The sequence below is a fragment of the Tachypleus tridentatus genome, chromosome 9, assembly GCF_004210375.1.
Source record: "Tachypleus tridentatus isolate NWPU-2018 chromosome 9, ASM421037v1, whole genome shotgun sequence".
Classification (NCBI taxonomy): domain Eukaryota; kingdom Metazoa; phylum Arthropoda; class Merostomata; order Xiphosura; family Limulidae; genus Tachypleus; species Tachypleus tridentatus.
Window position 1 is genome coordinate 115,114,085 of NC_134833.1, and position 18,118 is coordinate 115,132,202.

General features: G+C 30.4%; 1 protein-coding gene across 8 annotated transcripts in view; it reads right to left on the bottom strand.

The window, feature by feature from the left end:
- IleRS-m (Isoleucyl-tRNA synthetase, mitochondrial) overlaps positions 1 to 13,786 on the bottom strand; it is a 51,765-nt gene extending 37,979 nt beyond the window's left edge. For 5 of the 8 annotated variants that reach the window (XR_013014301.1, XR_013014299.1, XR_013014300.1 and 2 more), the window contains exons 1-8: positions 13,060 to 13,785; positions 11,886 to 12,008; positions 10,895 to 11,054; positions 9,315 to 9,463; positions 5,835 to 5,884; positions 5,062 to 5,109; positions 4,589 to 4,650; positions 3,760 to 3,850 (exon numbers count right to left, since the gene is read on the bottom strand). Coding sequence is in view for 4 of the 8 variants with exons in the window: in XM_076456637.1 (XP_076312752.1) it covers positions 3,760 to 3,850; positions 4,589 to 4,650; positions 5,062 to 5,109; positions 5,835 to 5,884; positions 9,315 to 9,463; positions 10,895 to 11,054; positions 11,886 to 12,008; positions 13,060 to 13,248 (872 nt within the window). In the remaining 4 variants the exon portion in view is untranslated. Of the gene's footprint in view, positions 1 to 3,759; positions 3,851 to 4,588; positions 4,651 to 5,061; positions 5,110 to 5,834; positions 5,885 to 9,314; positions 9,464 to 10,894; positions 11,055 to 11,885; positions 12,009 to 13,059 lie in introns of those variants that run through there. The other 3 variants (XM_076456639.1, XM_076456638.1, XM_076456641.1) reach the window with 2 other exon arrangements.
- Positions 13,787 to 18,118: the final 4,332 nt, after the last annotated feature.

An 18,118-nucleotide genomic window follows, 5' to 3' on the forward strand; every position in this document is an offset into this window, starting at 1 on the left:
CTTGAAATATTCCCGTTTTTTTTACCTCTGTGAAGTACTTACATGGGGAAACCTTTTCTTTACACGACAGATTCCATTAGATGCAAATACAGCTTAGTTACTAGACCTGATAAAATATAGTGGAATTGTGTGTTAATGATATATTAATTTATAACTTTTGTGATTTTAAAATGCATATATGAAACCTAAAAAATTTATTTTGTGTTATATGCTCCAAGTCCAAAATTTGGAAAGGCTTAACAACTTACAACTAGCAGCAAATAAGTATAAAGTTTGTAACTAGAAGAAATTATTGTTTATTAGACTTCTTTATTCACTATTCTATGTTTATAAAAAAAACTGGAAATTTAAGAATTATTTGTAAATAGTAATAATGTATATACATATGTAATATATTAGATCAAAATGTGACTATATTTTACAAAGTACTGATTCACTAGAACACAATTAAGACAGGTCCTTTTGTGAACAACAGTTTTATATTATTGGATAAGGTAACACGAGTGCATGTTCCGTGATGTTAGTCTGACACTGTTGAAAGGTTGATAAAGTAAAAAAATGTTTCTATTTATGTATAATATTATATGATTTAAACTATTTAAGTTCAACATTTGTGATTTCATGTTATAATCTGTATTAATTCTGGAGCAAAAAAGTGTAATTTATATCTATTTCCTATTCTTTTATGATGGTTATGAGGTCAGTTGAATTGGTCCAACCCATATAGAGAAAATTGTAAAAATTATAGATAAAATACCAAATGTTTTCTAAAAAACGTTTGACAAACTGGAGGTTATAGAGATTTCACATGTGAAATATGATAATCTTCTGATTATAGCAGTAATTTTAATATTCAAATGAAAATTACTTTGCATGTTGGATAATCAACATTTGAAAATAAAAAATAAATGCAAGTAGTTAATTTAAAAAATATTAGTACTTAATTAAAAAATCTCATACTTTATGTAAGAATGCCTTGTAATGTTTACTGATAATTTGCAAAATGTCATGAAGGATACATGTTTAAAACTACTTCATGGTTACTTTGGGTAATATGGGCTGAGTGGAATCTACCCACCCATAGTAGAAGAATTAAACAGTATAAAAAATCAAGATGGGATAGATATTAAAAAGCTAAAGTGCATCAAAGATTGGGAGAACATGTACAGGTGGCTGTAGCATTAAATCTTTGACAATGCATCATTTTGTGCTTATTGTTTACTTGAAGTCCAATATTTGAAGATATGAGATGCTATGTGTAAAAGAAAGAGACAGCGAAGGAAAAAGAACAAATGAAGGCTCCATAAAATTTTTAAATCAATTTAATATAAATTGATCATGGATAGAATTATGAAAAGTCCTTACACAGAGAAGAAACCTAATAACAGCCCTCTTGATCACATATTACCCAAAACCTTCACTCTATTTAATTTGAAATGAATTGGTTATCCTGTTTGCCAAAAATTGCTACATAGGTTACTTTGGCCTCAAAATGGTTCCTGAGGCCATGGTCAGTTAGCCCATGTTACTTCCTGCACAAAGTTATATCCATACTCTGAGTTTAGGGTTTCAAAAATTTGGTTCTGCATGACAAACAGACCCACAAAGAGAAAGACACATACCAATATGTATATATATAAATATATATATAGAGAGAAATGATAATAATGTGTAAATAATCAAAAATATCCCAAGAGAGGATCTAACCCAATTAACTAGAGCAACTATATTTTAAAACATGAAGGATGTCCAAGTTATCTCAGGCATATCATGGAAGAGTTAACTCACACATATTAACAGTGTCTATTCACCAAAGGTGAAGACAAGTGGAGAAATAATGGTTTAAGCCACCAAAATCTTTGTACTAGGATATAGAAATACAATTTTTAGAGAAACTGAACTAAAGATGGAGAGAATTGCAACTTTATTTACATCATTAAATAGTGAGCAAAAATAAATTTTGCCCAAAGAAAAAAGTTACAAGATTATACTGCACAATTGCATACACATTAACTACTTCTATAAATTCAAAACGAGCTCACTGCCTGCTGTGAAAAGGAAGTTAGAGAACACCTCTAGAAGTTGAAGATGCAGAATTTTTTCACTGTGTTAGCATGGATGCAAGAGGAGTTGAGCAGTTGAGTCTTTGTATCCTCTGTTATTTTTAAATGTGGCAAAGAAGAAGTTTGTGAAAATTGTTCAGGTTTTGAAAAACTTGATGCCACAAGTATTTTAGATGCAAAAATAACCAAACTGCAGGTGTGGAAACTCAATCTTTCAAAGTTAATAATTGCTATTGTGGTAAGCAGCTGTGTTGCTGAGGTTCAAAGTAAATCAGGGAAGCCTCCCTTGAAGCAATATATTCCCCATTGATATATATATATATATATATCTTTAGTGATGTCCCTCTTGTGAGAAACATTGTTCTTACTGCTGGTGAATTTAGTATTTTTATCATCATCAAGCAAAGGAGAATATTACTTCAAAAATAATTCTGAGGCAAGAAGTGACAAAGAACAAAAAAGATATTCTTGCTTGAAATGAATGCCTCAACTGTGATCTGCTGAAGCAAGGTAGAAATTGTCAGTTAATTGCCAATGAAATACAGACAATATTAACATAGAAGTTAAACAGTGTCAGTGCTTTAATGTGGTGTATAAAACACTGACTGACATGTTGGTTCAAACCATTAGTGATAATTCAGCCCTAGTATGTTCAAGACTTTAAATGGAGTCTTTTGACACAATAATTACAGCAGTTGTGGTTCAAAATGTGCTTGCTTTCACACAGCCATTGTCTAGGGCTCTCCAAAGAGGATCCACTGACATTCATAAAGAATATTCTGATGCACACCTTACAAGAGAGGCACTTTACAAAAAGTGGCAAGAAAGTATCAGAGAGTTGTTTTTCTGGCTGAATTGATCAAGGTAAAATGTGAAATAAAATTAAAAGACAACAAAAACATGCTTACACTTAAAATATAATTTCCTCATCAGTTGGAGAATACCCTCTCCTCATTGCTTATTACCCATTTTTGATAATTTAATAGTTCAAATGGCTTGTCAATTCTCTCCAAAACATAGCTCTCTTGGAATATACTTAGTCCCTGCCAATTTACACAAGTTTAATGCCACTGCTAAGAATGTGTTATCATGGTATAAGGGTAATCTTGTTTTTCTATGTAATTGTTTTTAATCTAAAATAAAAAGGTGAAAAGACAAAAATCATATTGTCCTTCTAAATGAAATTATTCATGAAGCCAACCCAAATATATTTCCTGAGTATTATCACTGCTTTAAAACTGATTCTGACCATCATGTTTATGTCAGCATAGTTTCTACTTACTGAGAAGATTGAGCATTTGGCTGGTTGGATTTACTCAATGTCCATCAGCATTTCAAAGTGAATATAATGAACACACTTCATGGATTGAATTTTTTCAAAAGGCTAAAAAATCTACCTCACATTTGGAAAGAAGATTTTATGATATTAATATAAGAAATACTTTCATCTATACAAGAAACAGGTATGCAATGTGCAAAGCTAACACTACAAGCTTGTTGTTATTTGGACCTCAGATAAATGATCATCCTAGCTGCAACTCTGATATTATATATATCAAAACACGTCCATTCTATACCCAACCCAAAAATTTAAACATGTACACCTGTATAAAATCTAAATTAAAAAGACTCGTACATAATTTCGAAGAAGTGCAAGGCAGATTTCTGGTAAAAAACACACAACATGCAAACTTACTGCTGATAACTAGAATAACAGATTGCCACATTAGCTGGCAAAGTCCACGGTGTTGTCGTCCATACAAGGGCATAAACTGGTGTATGAATACCTAGCTCAAGTAAAAAACAATTTCTAAGTTTAACATCTATAAAACATGTAAATAATTACTATTAATAAAAACAACAAAAAGCTAATTAACCCACTTTGTAAATGTATTCTCTCCCTTTGAACACTAAAAGTATAACAACTGCAACCTAACACAAGTTTTTATTTGCAAATTATTTCTACATTGTATTAATAACAATTATTCTGATACAATATCAGCAATGTTACAAATGACAACCATGGTTTATCTTACAAACACAAACTAATTTCATAATTCAGAACTGTCTTCATATAAAATCAAAACTACCCCATAATAAATGTTATTACTGCTATTTGTAATTCACAATATCTCACATTACACAATATGTAGGTAAACAATTAGCTTGGAAAGATTTATAAACAGAAGCTAAAACAATAGTAGCACATAACTAACATTTTATCTCACATGTAGAACAACTTCATCACATAGCTAGTGTATCATCTCTCACTTAGAACAAAAACCTCCAATCAAAATATCACACACAAGTCTTGTGATATGATATAAAAAGTTACAACATACGTACTTTATTTCTATCAAGGGAAAAAAAAAATTATGCAGATCCATGTGTCCAAATAAATAAATTACAACAACATATACCATACATTAATTTGAAGTTACACAAGTCTAATAAGAACAGACCCAAAAACAGATTTCTTAAAACCACCATCAATTCTTATTATTTCTAACATTAATAACACTCACCCACGGAGAATTTGACAGATTCAGGGATCTTTTTCAGCTCAAATTTCACATACACAGAAGGACTAGAGAATAAAAGTAATAGTAATAAAAACATTCTCTCAAGCAGATGAGTTTAAAAACATGTTTAGGTTTAAAACATTCTCTTGTGCAGATGAGTATAAGAACATCTTTAGTTTTGATACATTTATTTTACATTCCTAAATTAAAGAAAGAAACTTTTCAATTTTTTGTTTTCTAAAATAACTGAATGTTTATCACTAAATGTGAGAAATATATAGTTCACATTCAAAGTTTTATTTACAAACAAACAATATTCCCAAAAGATATCTAATGAGGAAAATATTTTCAGGCACATTTAATTAACTCATCTCTACCTTTTACACAAAGTTCACTTAACATACCATATGCACTACAGTATGCCTTCTGGTAAAAATCCTGAGAGTTAAGCACATCAAATAGTTGTTTTAGCTTACCTCACATGTTCTTGATTGTACTCGAGCTCAGCTTCTGCTAAAGCTGTGCTGCAATTTTAGGTTCACAAAAAAAAAGTTAATTGTACAGGTTTATGAAAAAGAAATTCAAAACAACTACACATCTTAAGTCTTAGCTAATTTTCAAATTATTGTTTTTAGAAAAAAACATTCCAATATGTTTTATACAGATCACTAACAATTTTTTGCATGTCAGACTATTTTAAGTGAAGAAATAACATGTGATATATTCCCTATTAGCATAAAAAATATTATTATTAAAATAAATAGAAAAAAGATACTTTTCACAAAATAAAATGTGCCAGTAAGGAATTTTAAATCATTTTGTTCAACTTTCAGTTCATAACATCCTACTTAGAAAAAAAAATGAAAAAAAGAAATAAAATTATATGCTAAACAAATTATTATTTTTCTTTTATAACTTTTTGTACTGATATTTTTCATTTCAAGTACTGTTTTAATTTTAGTGAATATTAAATAATAAATCCAACATTTATTACTATTTTAAGCATTATCAATGATTCATTTTTTTAATATTTCAAGCATTAGAGATGGTTCATTTTTTAGTTGTTTCCTTTATTTTGTACTTTAAAAACGAGAGATGTTTTATTTTGTTCCTACTTAACCATTGTAAATTATTCATTTTCTTGTTACTTTAACCATTTTAAAGTTATTCTTTAATTTATAGGAAACCTAATTTCAAACAAGTATTTCTTTAAAAACTAGTTTTAACTGATACTACCAAACAAACTTACCAATTACTAGGAGACCAAAAGACAGGTTTATAGTCTTGAAACACAAGTCCCTTTCATTGATAAATAAACATGATACATTCAGAATATTTCAGAAAAAATTAAAATGAGTGTGTGAGTGCACATTGTGAAAGTGAACAGTTACTTTAAAATAAAAGTTAAAATAGAAAAGTAAAAAAAAACAAATTGAGAAGAAAGAAAAATTAAACAGCTACATAGTGTATACTTACACTACTATTCTTTATACTTTGGATTTGGGGTCTCTACACAGCATTTCTCACAGGTTAAAATGAACTTACAAATTTTCATCTAAGTTATGGTGTAGGTTCTTTTGTTTAGTTTTAATTTATGTATTATAGCAATTATTTTATCTGTGGTTCTACATGATTCTATTCATTATTATAATAATTCTTATACTAGTGGTTAAATTCATTTTTCTATTTAAATATATACTACCTGACAAACATGACACAAATCAATAAAAAGCTTATAGTTTATAAACAAAAAGTATCTTCAAAGTTAAACCTTTTTATAGAAACATTACACAGTAATTGGGTCAAGGATGCTAAAGTCAAGTGCAGGTGAAATACATTAACAAACATGACTTTATAAGAGGCTGTGCCAGTAAAGTAATGTGACAAATTTACCTGATACGAGACTTCATCACTAACTTTTTATGCTAATAAATTTTCTTTGTGACCTTAAACAATAACCATAATCTATCATATACTTTCATTATTAAAAAATAATTTTCAAGTAAAAATGCAACAAAAATGGGTATAAGTCCCAATTTAAACCATTCATTTCCACTGACAATCATCATGAATTTATTTCCTATTCTATTGGGATCAAAGTTTAAATTATTCAAGAAACCACACATGGATTTTGTTCTACTGATATACTTCATTCCATTGCTATATATACTATATTCTGCTGACAATCAAAGCAAGCTCTTATAATGACAGAGATAGTACTCTTTCCTGATTTACATGAACAATACATTCTCACCACACTCACATATATTGGGATAAAAATAACTCATAAATGACATGAAAAAGAAAGATGAAAAAATATGGTCATGATCTCTAACACTTGTTTCAGATTTTACTTTTTGCTTTTACCCAAAGATGTTTAGAATATTTCTTTTAACTTTAAAAATATGTTAACATATGATGATTGTATAATTTACCCAATACAATCTGAAATTAAGGTATCTTCAGGTATTATTTGATCAATGTGCTTACATATATTCTACTTTTGTTTATGTCCAAGTGGTACCCTAGATCCTATCACACCTCCAATTTTATAAGTTGCACATGTGTGTGCATATAATGCCTAATTTTCAATAATCTATTGCTACAAGTAGAGAAGTTAACAGTAAACCAACCATACCACATCAAACTGTATTTTTTTCAGACTCTATGGAGGTGATGAACAAAATATTAACAATCACTAACTGTGAACTACATACATTAAGAACTCACAAGGTTTTACAAAAAATTATCAAAATGATTAACACTTTCTGTACAGTGTGTAACTTGTGGAAAATGAAATATATTTATATATGATACTTGTGTACATTTTCAGCTTTGAAAATCTGAGAAGATTTTATTGTAATATGTTTTCAATGCACCATTAAAAATGCTCACCTTTGCTACAAACTTCAGTTCTTTATTTTTATGTCTCCCTACATTACTGTAAAAATTTCCAATAAATAATTTATTTTATAAAACTGTAATTTTTATTTTAGTTTTGAACTGAAAAACCCTGCATGCAGTTTTACTGTGTTTATGATCACTAGCATATATTAAAAATTATCTTTATTAAATTAAATGCAAGTCAACTTCTATATTAATTGCTAATCAGGAAGTTCTGTTTAATGTGTGTGTTAACTTTAAGCCCATTTTACATTCATTTATAAACATTTGTTTACTTTTCTTTTCAGTGATTTTCTTTGCTCATTCAAGTAGTTACTTAGCTGATAAATCCTACTGTAAACATAAGCCTAACAAGGAACAGACTTGTCAGTGAAATGAAACTTTACTTGTTCAAGTGCAAAATTATATAACTAAGACTACCTAGCCTTGTTAAATGAAAAATGTTCCCTATGATACTGCAACATCATAATTATAATAAAGTATAAAATTGTAAAGCAAACTTTTCATTACCTTTATACATAAAACTAGCAATACAAATGTAGCATAAGGTGTTCATAAACAAAGTTTTTCCCAGTAAAAATATTTATCACGTTAAGCTGTTATCATGTTGTTACAATCCCCATGCAAATGTCCACTGAACTAGAAGCCATACTAGATTACTCAGTAGAAAAGAACAAAACAAGAGCTTTCATTACATGTTTAGATCCCCAACCTATAGCTTCTTAAAGCTGATAGGTAAATAATTACATAATGCCATGACAACTAAGGTTAAGTAACAGTAATTGACTACAACAGAAAAAAGAAACTTGTATTCAAATCACAAGGTTCAAATTGGTAATATTGTGTTAAAAATTATTTTGACTTTCCTCCAAGAGGTTACAAGTGCTATAAATTCAGGAAATGTACAAATAAAAATGTTTTTGTTCCAAGTGAACTGAAATCAAACTAAAATCGATAGTTGTGATTTTTATAATGTTTATGTTTAAAATGAAATAAATTTCAACCCTGAAGTATTTGAAAACAACCAAATGGAAAAAAAAAACAAGTTCAGTTTCTATATTGTTTTTAATTCTATGTTGCACTTATGCTCTTGAAAGAAGATGAAATTTGTTGGATGCCAGAGTTAAATTAACTGGCTTACATCACCTCAATAAAACTAAGCATAAAAAGGAACATCTACTCAACACACTACATCCCACACTTTACTGATATCTACTGCTACTGAAGTAGTTGTTGTTACAACTACAATACAATGTTAACTTAAAAGAAAGTAATGATAGTAAAGAAAAATATAAATTAAATATGTAGTCATACATAATCATTTATCAACTAAAATATGTATATATATATATAAAACTAAAATAATATTCACCAACTGCAAATGTGAAAAATGTTTAGCACAATCAACCATAGATGAGAAAGTAAATTAAATTCATACAAGACACTATAAACAGATAAAGTTATTATAGTCACAGCAGACTGTAAAAGGTATAGTTTCAGAAATATTAAAATTTATTTGTTTTAAAGATTTGTACATGCTGCAACAATTATAATTTTCCTATATATTTGTATTGTACTTCACAAATCATGTATATGTACCTGTACAGTTATTTGCCAAAGTACTTGACTTGCAGAAAGGAAACTTTTGATAAAAAATAGGCTTAAACTGAAACCAAAAATAGTTTTTCATTATTTATAGCTATTTAAGGATATTTCTTGTTAAGAGCCAGATGATGTTGCATACTGCTAAGAGAGAAAAAAAGTACTCAGAAATTCATATATAACGTAATATTACATTCAATATATGTACTAGTAATGGACGTACCTTTTCATAAAGACTATAAAAGAACTGTAACTGCTTTGCTACATATGATGGACTATATGTTGTATAAACATTATTCCAATTTGCCAGCAGTCCCCACCGCTTAAATGAATTTCTCTGAATTTCTTGTGCATGTCTTGCATATTCACGAGCTGTTAAGTAAGAATTATTTTCTTGCTGAACCAAAATAACATATACTGAAGTAAGTAAATGCCACTGTTAAACTTAAGACAAAAACAACTTAAATTCAATTAATTTACAAAGTACAGATAAATCAACAAAATGTATTACTGTCTTTGTTTCATTAGCATTATGTACTTCATTTTTCTTGAGTGAAAAACTTAAATGTACAGTAAATGTGGAATAGTAATGACTAATGACAATACAGTATGCATATAAACGGTGACAACATCTCATGTCATGAAAGCAAATATCTTATACAAGTTTTACAGCCCTAAAATAATAAAATATGAATAAAATAGCTGAATTTCCTCTAAATTTGTGTGTTTAGAATTTCTCAGCACATGTAACTGCTTTTATTTCAACCCTTTTCTTTAAAATACTAAAATAAAAAAAACAGACTAGTATGATAATCAGGAAAATTTACGTTACTCTGTTGACATGAATATTGTGAAGACAATCACATTTAGAGTACAATATATACAACAGCTTTTGGTCTGACTAACAGAAAATGCTGAGCTGCACATAAAATACCACAAAAACCAACAAGAAGAAGAATGATACCTGGTTTCCAAAATCTCAGGTATGAGATAAGAATCCAATATTTGTACTGTTTTAATAGGAAACCAGAGGATCTAGAAATGATGCGATTTAAATTTTAGAATTGCAAAGGGCTTTTCTAGGCTACTGTTGGAAAAATAATTTTTATATTAAGGGTGGATAATATGCATCTTGAATATTATGGATTGTGGAATATTTCACTTGTTGATATTTATGATTTCTTAAATGTATTAAATTGATGTCTAAATCAAAAGTTATTTGATGCAAGTTGGTGCTTGTTTTTTTACTGTATGATGGCTCAGGGTGTAGACTGAATTTGAATTGTAAACTGATTAAAACAGGATAGTTAAATAGAAACATTGGCTGATAGGTTATTTTATATGTTACAATTTAGAATGTTAACTGCCTCAGTTTGTGTTTCCATCACTGATCTTCATATTTAAACTTTTTATGCTGCAAATAAATATTAGATAATTTTAGAAAAAATCAAACTTTAGTTACAATTGTGACACTGAAAATATAGAAATCTGTTTTACAGTCCTGAATTATTAATATTCCAAAAATATATGGAAAGGAATTTTATTGGAACTGACAGAAATATAAAATAAAGATGGCTTCAGAGGTTTATTTGAAAAGAATTATTAAGCTTTTAATAACTTTGTAGATGAGAAAACTATCATAATTAATAACATACTTCCCAAACTTTATTTTTTCTGTACAGATAAAAAGAAAATTCATTCTTGTATTTTTTTTAAAAAAACAGATTAATATTTCAGCAACTATATCTCTACGATAAAATGATAACTTTGAACTAAAAAGAAAGCTAATAAAAAAATAGCTACCTGTCTTCCTAATATCTAAAGGTGAATGTTTGTGAGACTTGTTATGACTAGACTTCAAAGCTTTTAATTCTATAGGCAGACCATGACAATCCCAACCAGGTTCATAGTGAACTCGGAATCCCTTCATAACTTTGTACCTTACTGTTATATCCTTCAAAATCTGAAGGAAGAAACATATTATAGAAAAGGCTCAAGAGATTTTATTTTTCCTTAAGAAACATTGAATTAATAATATGAGAGTAATAGCTTTCTCCTAAACTTGTACAAAGGAACTGTGTAAAGTCACTGTAAAAATAAATACATTATCTAAAAAATTAAAAAAATGTTTGAATATAGAAATTAGTCAGTTACACCTGACAATACAATGAAAGTGCCTTCAAAAAGTAATTGCCTGTTTGTATTTACCAGTTTTAACTGTGGTTGTGAGATATGTTTGACCATCTAACAAAATGTACATTTTATATTACTAAAGGGGCATTTAGTTCTGAAGGGAAAGATATTTGTAGCAGCTTTGCTCAGTATATCTTAGTTTATATACAAAGAAGTTTTATTATACTCAGTAAAAAACTGTATTTCTGCTAAAAATATAAAAATTCTCAATTTCATTATCACATACCAAAATACCTAGCTTTCTTTAAAGACCATTGAATTTTCTATACAGAAGTTTAAATTTACAGTCTGCAAAGAAAGTATTTTCTTTTTAATATGCATGCTTATTCTTAAATATTTAATTGGAAACAGATACACAGAAAACAAAAAGTTTTAAAGATAAATTGGAATGAAAACATTAGACTGCAATTACTGTTGGGAATCAAAAAGGAAAAACTGTCTTTTAAATACAGAAATGATGAAATTCTTGTTTAAAATCTATAAATATGAACTCATTTTTTTTATCTAAAAAGGCACAACTTCAGCAATAAAACACTACCTGAAATAAAAGGGAAAAAACTTACACATAAGATACTATTTAATGGCTATAAATTCTACTCACTTTATTAACAGCATGGCCAAGATGAACATTACCATTTGCATACGGAGGCCCATCATGTAGTACATAGACTTCTCCTTTATTATTTTCCCATTGCCAATCATAGAGTCCAAGAAATTTTGCTTTCTACAAAAAACATTTAAAATATCATAAAATTGATGTGTGTAAAATATAATAAAAAGTTTTAAAAATTCAATACCCAGCCTGGGAGTCAGAAAGACATGTTTAGCAGGTTGATCTCCTAACAGACCTTTTGGTACTGTTTTTGTTATAAAAATTCAAAATAAAATTTGAACTCCTTGCAATAACTGGAATCTGAATTGCCAATCAGTGTGGGCAGCTTCATACTAGTTTTTATGCCTTTTATGGAGTACCACCATACCCAATCCAAAATCCTACACAAAATACATTAATAACCAAACATGCACATATATTGTGCAAAACAAGATCTGGTTCCTCAACTCCACAAAGCCATTTTCTCTATGGTTTTGGAATTTCCTTCAGTAGAAATAGCCAAGAAAAGCTCAATGAAACTTACTTGCCACAGTTAAGTGCAGTACTATATCTGAACATGAACACTTCTACTATGTTGTAAAGATGTGGTGATAAGTCCTTTGTAACAAACCATTGGCAAGACTTCTCTATTTAGACATATGTCATATAGTGGCATCAATATATAGATATGTACTGTATCAATTACTACGATAGGATATCCACCCCTATTATTTTGTGCAAGAGAAATTCAGTATAGCTAAAAATACACATCTTTGGAATAATATACTACTGGGAGGTCAGTTCTTTTGACAATAATGTTTTTTTTTGTTTCTTTTTATAACATATACTATTACATATTGCACTTATAGAAATGTATTTTATGGGTCAACTTGAATACCACAATGAAAGTTAAAAGTAACATCAAGGGGTTATTTTATTCCATTTTGTCGAATCTTATTTCAAATGTTACCTTCTTCAAGCCTTTACTGTTACTAAAAATTGAAGCGTTGTTTTAGTTTATATTGGCCTCTTTAAAAAAATCTATTTATTAAAAAACATATTCATTTATTTGAGCTATTCCCCGAAATTTAAATTGTTTAACATGAAAAATCCATAATTTGAATAAAGCACACTAAAAATTATAAACGTAACTTTTTCCATAACAGTTGTTTGCTAAACTCACCTTCTGAATTTCCAGTTCATTTTCAACTTTTTTTTTACCATTAACTCGTAACGGAAAATCGGTCTTGGGGAGAAAAATTGTCTTCGAGTACTTCTTAGGATCAGAAACTGAACAAAATAGCCTTAAAATCAAGTTCTGTGCGCTTATCAACATATTATCAGCACGATGTACAAAGAGTATCATGTTCATAAATAACCACAAACGTTTATTAATACTAGCAGTACACCGTAAAGTAACGTACTGCACTATTTAAACTTTTGACCAGTGAATTACACTAGTTATGATGTTTAGATATTGTGGTGTTCCCTATTAGTAGAACTTAGTTATTCTTTTAAGTATTAGTTATTTCTTCAATTAATCAAAGGCTCACTGGTTTGTTTATACTTAAGCACAAACCTACACGATGAATTAAAGCCCTCCTACCACAAAAATGATCGAAAACGCGGTTTCTGACGTTGGAAGTCCCTAGGCTCACCTCTGTATCACTAAGAGGCTCTCATTTAGTATAATAATTACGGTTCTAAATAACGCGCACCAACTGGAAAGCAATTATCTCGATAAATGTGTAATTACAAACACTTGAAGATAATTTGAGACGGTAAATAACGTATATGATTAATAATTGAATTTAGTACTGAAAAGTTTAGATTTTTAATCAACAAAGCAGTGAATTTGTTTTTTTCTCAATATCCTTAGTGCTACATTCCACACAGAAATAGACGAGAATAGCTATCAACTATTGTCTTTTTTGTTTTCTTTCTTAACTTTGTAGTGATTAAAACATGAGCTGTGGCTCAGTGATGTCGAGAAAACCCACTTGTAGAGAAATATATATGCAAAATATATGTAAAATATTTTCTCAACCCAAACGAGGCGTTTTTGCATATATATGAGCTGTGGCTGATAGCTTCATTTTAAAATTTCAATTATCAGTGTGTTTTTCACATTATTTACAACTGGTGTGATCTACCATAAGGATGATTCACTAGAATTGAACGTTCTTCAGCTAAGCTGTTGCGAACCACTAAAATTCAAATACTGCGAAAAACTATTACGATTTACACGTGAATATTCTACAATTGTTTCTTTATTTTTGTGAAATCCTTCGTATTGGCATGATGATGACACACTAGTGCTCAAGAAACACTAGATTAGATTATCTATTATAAATTACATTTTTACTCTTATAATTTATAAACTGGGGGGCTTAGAATTTTCTAAGGATGTGACATTAAGTTGTTTAGTATATTTGGATTCAGATTATCAGTACGGAATAGTTATTAAGTGTACAGAATTAATCATTGTATCTTCGTAGAATATTTTAATCTGCAGTTGCCATCTCGTACATTAGTTACATAAGTACAAATAAGTTTATATGTTTTACATTAGTTAACGTCATTTGTAAAGTAGGCCTACAAAATTACGACAATTTGTTTTGAATTTCGCGCAAAGCTACACAAGGGCTATCTGCGCTAGCTGTTCCTAATTTAACAGTGTAAGACTAGAGGGAAGGCAGCTAGTCATCACCACCCATCGCCAACTCTTGAGCTAGTCTTTTACCAACGAATAGTTGGATTGACCGTCACATTATAATGCCCCCACGATTAAGAGGGTAAGCAGTGTATATGATACTAAGCTTTTAAATGCTTAAAGGAAGAAGCAGAGGTATAGCCAAGGATGGGGAAAGTGGGTACGATCCCCTGAAAAATCTAGACATATTGATCATATATTATTTTTAGTTTTTATATATAGTAAACTCATTTAAAAAATAAAACGTCGATAAACACTATTAAATTTGATCTCGTTTAATGACCATTTTATTAAATATTTAGATAAATTTCAGCCTTTTAATTTATTGGGCTCCTTAAAATTTTCTGCATACTGGGAAGAAATAGTAATTTGTTTTTGTCACATGTACCAACTGTTTAATTATTTTCATAATATAATATGAAGAACCCGCCAAGAAAACAATGATGTTGCAACAAACCAATTGGTCTTTTGGAATTTTAAGTAACGAATATCATCATTACACTAATTTTTTAGCTTTTCATAAACTCAAATTATTTGTTGTCCACATAATATATCATTATCATGTTAGAAGGGTGGAAGAAGCAACTTCTTTTATTAGCCAGACAACACAGAATAGTGTCCAACACACACTCTGGCATGCGAAACATGCCTTGCTAGTGGGTTTGGGGGCATACCTCCAGGAAAACACGTAAAAGTGCTCTGAGATAATTCGTTGAACGTATTAAGATTTTTTTATCATTCACAAAATAGGTATTTATTGGCACTAATACTTGCCATAGCTATAAGCAAGCATAGGCATGTATACCTGCAGATTATACATGTAATTTATGATGTATTGTTATACCGATTCATATAAACTGCTGTATGTCTATTTATGTATAAAGAAACATTTTTCGGACTGGAAGTTAGAGTTTAAAAAGTGCTATAGTTACTGCGAAAACAATTTTGATCTGTCTGCTGCTCAGTATGCCAGACCAGCTCTGGCACACGTGTTAAAATGTGAATCAAGAATACAGGCCTGAACTTATAAAGAAATGTAATTGCAATAATACAAGAGTTAGCAGTGAATGGTTTCACTCTATCTATCACTTTTAATTTAGGAACAGCTAGCATAGATACACCTTCGAGTAGCTTTACGCAAACGTCAATAAAACAAATAAATAGACTAACATACTAACTCAATCACTGATGAGCAAACTCATTAAAGCTCAATCTCTAGATTTTTCAAATTCGTTAACTAAAACTGAACTGATTAACCCAATCTACCTTACTCAGTCTGGCATTTCTTTATTGTTCTGATTTTCTGCATGTTACAAGAAACTTCGAGATTCGAAAGAAGCCTAAATGTTTATGAGACTTCTAGACTGCATGCCTTTATTACAATATATATATATATATATACACACAACTTTCCCCTAATGAACAAAGCATCAAAACAATATACTTTTTTCAGTGTGGAACTTACTGAACTGCCTCATTTAGAATTTCCATATCCATGTTCCTCATTTAATATTGCCTGGTATGACCAGATGGTTAGGGTGCTAGCCTCGTAATCTGAGGGTCGCAGGTTCGAATCCCTGTTACACCAAGCATGCTTGCCCTTTCAGCCGTGGAGCGTTATAATGTGACGGTCAGTCCTACTATCCGTTGATAAACGAGTTGCTCAAGAGCTGACGGTGGGTGCTGATGACTAGCTGCCTTTCCTCTAGCCTTACACTACTAAATTAGGGACGACTAGCGCAGATAAACCTCGTGTAGCTTTGCGCGAAATTAAAAAAACAACAAAACATCTAACGCTTAAATCAAAGTACCTTTTCTCATTATGTCTTAGTTGTAATAATCTATGATAACATAATAAGATATTAATTGGTACTAAGGTTTTAATTACGATTTAATATTTAAACATAAGGAAACAGAAAGTACGTTTAAACAGACCACTGAGCATGCCAGAATGGCCTGTTGTCATGCCAGCAAGAGAGTTTGCTTGGATAAGCCGTATATTGCTTAGCAAGGAACTAAGAAACGGAATCTATAGATGCGAGAGGACATTAATTTCAGTTGATTAAAATGTAGCCATTTATATCGTATGCAGTGTGCCACACTTCTATAAAAAAAATCACCAGCCGCCAACTGGTGGATACACTATAATATCGAAGTTAAATTCTTTTATGCAGTCAGAAAAGAATAGCCAAAGATTTGGTGGCTAATACTGTTGAATGTCGATTTTCATTTTAATATATCAATTCAAAATTAGGGACAACTATGCGTTGGTAGCCCTACGTGTTCAGCTTTGGTCTAAAAATTTTGAAACAAGTAATATTAGAAAAAATTACATCATTAAGCAATTAATTTAAAGTTATTTCTAAGCAAAAAAACTTAAAATCCTCTGTAAACTTTATTTAGCTAGAATATAGAGGTGGATGGTGTTTATGTCATCTGAAGAAGTTTTCATGTGAGAGAACGAAACTTTAATTTCCTCTAAGTATGCACACACGAAATTTACACGTCGTATCATTGCATTATTTTTATCGTATAAAGTTATGACACTAAATAGTTCAAGATAAGCAGCGTCAGTTGTCAAGAAAATGTATTTGTTTGTTTGGGATTAAGCACAAAACTCTGCCCACTAATGGTATCGAAATCCGGTTTTTAGCATGTAAGTCCGTAGAGCCAAAAAAATGGGAAAATCTGGAAATTTTCATTAATCTGACAAAGCAATATTTTTTCTATGTTATTCAGCGGGCCGACACTTCATTTTGTTTATTATAATCTTCATTTATAACTTTAAAAGCACACAATATAAAATTCATCCTGTTCAAATTTCCAAAGTACTTTATTAAATGTTAATGCCATAAATTTTATGTTACTGTGTTTGTGTTTGCTTATAGCAAAGCCACACCGAGCTATCTGCTGAGCCCACCGAGGGGAATCGAATCCCTGATTTTAGCGTTGTAAATCCGTAGACATACTGCTGTACTAGCGGGGGGTTACTTTACTATAATATTTCGCGAAATTAGAGAAATTATTTTTTTCTTTACTTACTTATCGCTGTTTATTGCCTAGGAGCTTGGAACTTTGTTTTGACTACGTAAAATGTCACATAGGAAAGTATCCTGTAGAATGAATGTCTTTGTTTGTTTGTTTGTTTGTTTTGAATTTCGCGCAAAGCTATTCGATAGCTATCTGCGCTAGCCGTCCCTAATTTAGCAGTGTAAGACTAGAGGCAAGGCAGCTAGTCATCACCACCCACCGCCAACCCTTGGGCTACTCTTTTACCAACGAATAGTGGGATTAACCGTCACATTATAACGCCCCCACGGCTAAAAGGGCGCGCATGTTTGGTGCAACCGGGCTTTGAACCCGCGACGCTCGGATTACGAGTTGAACGCCTTAACACGCTTGGCAATGCCGGGCCAGAATGAATGTCAATTTCTCTACTATTGCATGGACCGGTTGCATACATCTGTGAAAGAGTTGACTGTGTTTGGCGCCTAGTTATAATTAATCCATCCATTGGAGTTGCTGACTA